At 32.4% G+C, this 6,000-nt stretch overlaps 1 protein-coding gene across 1 annotated transcript; it reads left to right on the top strand.

The window, feature by feature from the left end:
* Positions 1-2,421: 2,421 nt before the first annotated feature.
* On the top strand, positions 2,422-3,036 carry LOC146949756 (uncharacterized). The gene has a single exon (XM_085745683.1). The coding sequence runs from the start codon at positions 2,422-2,424 to the stop codon at positions 2,731-2,733; it is 312 nt and encodes a 103-aa protein (XP_085601809.1). The 3' UTR covers positions 2,734-3,036.
* The last annotated feature ends 2,964 nt before the right edge of the window (positions 3,037-6,000 follow it).

Raw genomic sequence — 6,000 nt, 5'->3', positions numbered from 1 at the left:
CGATGTAATAGTTGTAGGAAACGTTAGATTTCTCGATTACCTACCATTTAGGACTTCTGAGGAAACCAACTTTAAAAGATCAGTGTCAAAATAAAATGAAAAATGACAAGTTTTTGTGTGAAATAAACAAGATTTTTCAAACTCTAGAACAAGCAAGGGAAAATTAATCTTACATTTGATGGAAAAAACTTGGGTTTTCTTTGAGATATGGTTGCTAAAAATCTTAGGGAGAATGAAGATTCCTTGTGGAATACAGGATACAATTAATTGCTTGTGTTTCATATAAGTACATAGAATTGTTTGTTGGGTTGTTCATATTCTCTTCTTAATTGGATACATTTCTAGTGTAAATTTTTATTGTACTGCATCCATAATATGTGTTCATTTGTTTATGACTTATGAGTAATTCCTCAAGAAGCTAAATATTTTAACTGATTATTTTTAACTGTATATTATTATGTTCATCATTTGACAGTTTTTTAAATTGGATATATTACATGTTATTCTAAGAATTTTACATATATTAGGAAATGCAACTGATTTTGTATAGAAAAAAAGTAATTATAAGTTATTTTACAAAAATATCCTTCATTAATTGTATGGAAAACATAAATTACTCATTCCGTCCCATAATAAATGAGTCTTTTGTAAAAAAATATTGTTCTAAAATAACCGACTCATTTCACGTTTCAATACAGTATTAATTACTTTTTTCTAATTATAAGTCTAATTAATACTACTTTCATCATTCTTAATTCAAATATCATTACTCTTAGTCAAATACCCATTTTGTCAAAAAGTTTTACCGACATGTGAGAAACAATTCAACAAAAGTGGATTTTCACATTTTCTTGTGCTCACAATCTTCCATTTAAAACTACTTTTGTGAAATATGGAAAACATAAATTACTCATTTCGTCCCATAATAAATGAGTCTTTTGTAAAAAAATATTGTTCTAAAATAACCGACTCATTTCACGTTTCAATACAGTATTAATTACTTTTTTCTAATTATAAGTCTAATTAATACTACTTTCATCATTCTTAATTCAAATATCATTACTCTTAGTCAAATACCCATTTTGTCAAAAAGTTTTACCGACATGTGAGAAACAATTCAACAAAAGTGGATTTTCACATTTTCTTGTGCTCACAATCTTCCATTTAAAACTACTTTTGTGATCTTTCAAAATATCTCTACCTTGCCCATTCTTGTGGCTATGTTTCTGATAGACCATATGAGAATCGATTCCATATAAACTTGTCACCATTGATTGGTTTTGTCAGGTCTACTAGGTTGCCATTGGTGTGTATCTTTTGCATTGCATGTCCACACGTCCTTCATCCACTACTTCTGAACAAAATGACATTGAACGCCTACATGCCTTGTCCTTAAATGGAAGGCTGAATTACTTGCAATGTGCAAGACACTCTAACTGTCACAATACACAATAATTTGTTATTGTCTGTATTTGAGTTCCTCAATTAACATTTGCATCAAAAGAGCTTCCTCGTAAGCTTGGGTAGCTGACAACATTTAAATAACTTTGAGAAAAGTCGATATATTAAGGCTAAGATAACATCATCATTTATATTGGATCCATATATCCATTAGGACATATAGAAATCAAGACTTGTGGTTTTTTATAAATGAATGATCTATGTGTGAACCTATCAAGCATTTCTCCCTTACAAACCTTATGTTCAGGGATTATGCGCTGAGTTATGAACTCGGTCCAAGTTAACCCAATAACTCGTGAATCACTTCTTCCCTTTAGGATTTGTGTTTGAGAGGTTGTGGACCGTCATATTCTTTATATATTTACTTGATCCCTACATAATCATGACATCCTGACCAAATATTGAGATACACAATCTCATGACTAAAATGATAACCCAATATCAACATGGGGATGAGTGAGGCGATTAACAATAACACATATTTGAGATTGTGGGCCACGATATGAGAAACATGATTATTTCTTTTCTCACCTTACTCTCTTTTTTCCTCATGTGTCCTATGAATTTCAAATTTTATAATTCGAACAACATAAACGTCTTTTCAAACCCTCCAAAACACTTTCAAATTTTTTTTTTGGATTTTATAATTCGAATTGAGTTTGTAAAAAAAGTATGAAAAAAAAAAATTCAAAAACCTTAAAAAAACCTAAGAATCCATCTACTTTTTTATCCATCCGGTAAAAAACCTAAGTTACCCCACATGTTCAAAGTTGAAACAAGAGCACAAAGACAAAGTTTCATTTTGCCCTTTTCTTTGTTCAACGCAACGCAACGCAACAAACCCTGTCGTTTCGTATTCTTACACATCAAAGGGCAAACAAAGAGTAAAAGGTTCCAATAACCATTAATCAATTTTCCCATTCTCATAACAAATTTCAATTTACTAGAAGGTTCAATTCAATGGGTAACGCGCAAGTGCAAAACGGTGTTGCTGTTCCTTCTTCCTCTGCTTCGAACCAACCAACAGCACCAGCAACTGCAGCAACGCCGGCAGCGCCATCAACAGCAGCAACGCCAGCGACGGCAGAAACGGCGGCAACGCCAGCAGCATGTGAAGTGTCAAATGCTCCGAAGAAGAAGAAAATCTGTTGCGCTTGTCCTGACACGAAGAGGCTGCGAGATGAGTGCATAGTGGAACACGGGGAGGATGCTTGTGCCAAGTGGATTGAAGCTCATCGAATTTGTCTTCGTGCTGAAGGATTCAATGTTTGAGATCAATCGGTAATTCTTTGGAATGATAATAAGAATTGTTATAGGATCATGATAATGATAATGATGATTTTTTGTTTTTGTTTGAATTATAGAATGCTTATTTAGTTCAAATTAAAAAAATATTCAGCGGATTTATGGTTTTATAATTTGGTTTAAATTCTTCTTATGATAGTAGTATAGTGTACTACTGATTGTATTCAGCGAGTTATTTAACATTTGAATAACACTTCTGATAAAAGGCGTGTCTACAGGCCATAGCATAGCAACCGATGTGATTTAATGGATTTATGACATTTTCTCAAATTATTATCATAGTTGTCGTGTCTGTGTCCGTGTTTTACTATTGTTTTGGTTGATGGAATCATATGTTATCCACCACTGCTTTAATTGTAGATTATAGAATCTTAGCTAATCAACTTTAGTCCTTAAATCACAACAGCGTGAGTAGCTGTCTCAACTTGAGTCTTGATTATTTTGTTGCTCTGCTCTGTATCCATCGATTGATGTGAATTGTTTTGATTATATGATGATGAATTACATGAATATGAAGTAATCCTGGTAACCGGCACCCTTGATCGGCATAGTTCAATTTGATATTGTTCTTGAGAGCAAGGATGGCCACGGTTTAAGTTGGTTTGATTACAGTTTACAGAGAACATAGGTCTTTTTTTTCTTTTTTTTTATCTTTGTCAATGTTTGATAAGTCTTTGTAGGTGTAATATTAGTTAGGAAACTAATAAGTGCTTAAACTTTGAAGTTCAAACTCTGACCAAATCAATGTTTATTTAGACTTTACTTAACTTTGGCTGAACTCTAGTCTCTAAAGAATAGAAGTTTCCAAATCATTTAGATTAAAATCATGGGGGGTTGGCTAGCTCAACGGTTTAAACTTTAAAAAGTTGGAGTTCCTGGGTTTAAACCCGGATGAATAGTAACTAACAACTAATTACTAACATTAACCATTAAAAAACTTAGATCAAAATCACTTCTATTTTAGTCCATGACTAACTTAACGATCCATTGTCGTTTGACTAAATCTAAGGAGCCGTTTGGACCTAAATCATGGTTTTGGTAAATCTTCTTCCTCAACCTCTTTGTACCAAAAACATCTTACCTTTCATTCACTTTTGTCTTGTATGCCTACGACTTGTTATTAGTCGACCCCAAAACCCATTTTATGATTTCCAATTTTTCTTCCATAATCACATCATACTTTGTTTGTGAATGAATTTTCCAATTGTTACTGGTCCTACCCTAACAAGAGGGCCACCCAGCCAAGCACATCAACCCTTGATATAGCAGAAATCCCAACTTGTCATATAGAATTCCATTAAACATCCTCTCCATGACCATGGTAGCAGGTTGTATAAGGTTGATAGTCTTCAAAAACAGATCAGTTGTAGTGCAGTCATTTAATGCTTCCCCAAAAATATTTTCAACCCCTTCTTCGTCACCATCATAACACACATATAACTCCCCGCTGCACCACTCCCATCAAGGATGCTGAGTTTATTAACATGGATATTCAAATGCACGAGTATTCCAAATAATTGGTGTTTGCTGTAGTACTGTTTATATTACATATTTTGTATTGTGATTTTTATCGTGATGTTTTAATATCAATTTTGAATTGTTATTTTGATGCCATAATTTGCTAGAATTAGAGATATAAATACCATGTGACTGTGTGAGGGATTTTCTAAAATATTTGACATCTTCGAACAAAAGAATGATGAATGAGTTGTTTCAAAAGTGTCTCGTCATGGATTCAAAATTCAAATTAATAGGGTGTTTTGGTGTATACGCTTAGATGTGTTCAAATCAATCATTGATTAATACATGTTTTCATTTGAACGAATTTATAAAAGAATACAACTCTTTGTTGAGAGTTCTTTGTTCTAGTCAAGTTGTGCATATCAAGAAACTTGAAACTATCTTGAAGAAAATTGGTAGGTACTATGTTTTATCTAGTTTTGAGAAACTACTGAGAACAAATTGAACATAAAATTTAGTATCCACACACTTTTGGAGTAACTGTTCAACATCTTCATATTTATTCTATTTGCTGCAGCATTCTACTCCCATAAAATTTATCCAACATATCATGTATTAGTTTCTTTTGAATAATAGCTAGAGTTATTATAGGATCATGATACTGAAGATTTTTGTTTTTCGCTTGGAATTATGGAATAGTTGTTTAGTTCAAATTAAAATTTCAGGGGATTTATGGCTTATATTTTGGTTAAAATTCTTATGATATATATACTGCTTGTATTCAGCGAATTATTACAATTTTGATTTAAAAACAGAATGCCACATACATGCCTTTTACTATTGTTTTTTATTACTAATGATACATGGACACATCTTTCTCGGACACTTGCGTTACACTTGTTTGATCAAATGCAAAAATATGGTTAATTCAGTTGAGTATTTAGGTTCGTTCAATTCACCATCAACATTGTAGTTAATTCAACTATATGATTTACCAAGTATACTCTAAGCTATCAAATTTAAGCATCACTCGAACAACACATCGTCCTTAGACTGTCTAAACTAAGGAGCAGTTAAAACGTGGATATTCAAATGTAATGTGTACTATCTAATTAATATGGTGATGTTTTAATATCAATTTGAATTGTTATTTATATTGATTTTGATGGCACAACTTGCTAGGGTTAGTGTTTAAATTTTCAGTAAAAAAAAAACGGATCAAATCTACATGGATATGGTTCGACTCGGTTTTACACGTTTTTTAAGACTGGACTGAACCAAACTAACACACTGATATACATAGAAGAAAAAAAACTAGAAAAATATAGAAGAAAAAAAAAAACTAGAAAAAAATACGTATTTTCTTAACGCAGCTACTGCATTTATCATAATCGCAGTAGGAGGTTTTTCTCAAAAAAAAAAAAAAATTGTGGGGATAGTATTACACAGTGATGATATCACTTAGTTTCTCTATTGCTTGCTGCGCAAGTTATTGTAGCTAGGGTTTATATTCTACTGCATGTCCATAATAGCTTACCATAGCATTAGCTTCTTGTATATATATCAGTTGTAAACACTTCATTCAATAATAACAATTCATTTTCTCCTCATTTTACTCGTTTCCTAATATGGTATCACGCGCCTTCTCTTCACAAGAGAAAGGTTGTTACGATCCATAACGGTTTTGTAACCGTTTTTCTCCGCTGCTTCTTCTTCTCCGATCACCATTGTTGATCGTTTCTTTCTTGTTTTCCGGTGCTGATTCTTGTTTAT

This window comes from Medicago sativa, chromosome 2 (genome assembly GCF_051527215.1).
Source record: "Medicago sativa cultivar Bolivia chromosome 2, Bolivia_mono, whole genome shotgun sequence".
Classification (NCBI taxonomy): Eukaryota; Viridiplantae; Streptophyta; class Magnoliopsida; order Fabales; family Fabaceae; genus Medicago; species Medicago sativa.
The sequence above is the reverse complement of the archived record's forward strand: the minus strand, read 5'-3'. Positions and strand labels throughout refer to the sequence as shown.

Coding starts and splice junctions, on each gene's coding strand:
- LOC146949756 (XM_085745683.1), top strand. CDS start 2,422: ATGGGTAACGCGCAAGTGCAAAACGGTGTTGCTGTTCCTTCTTCCTCT.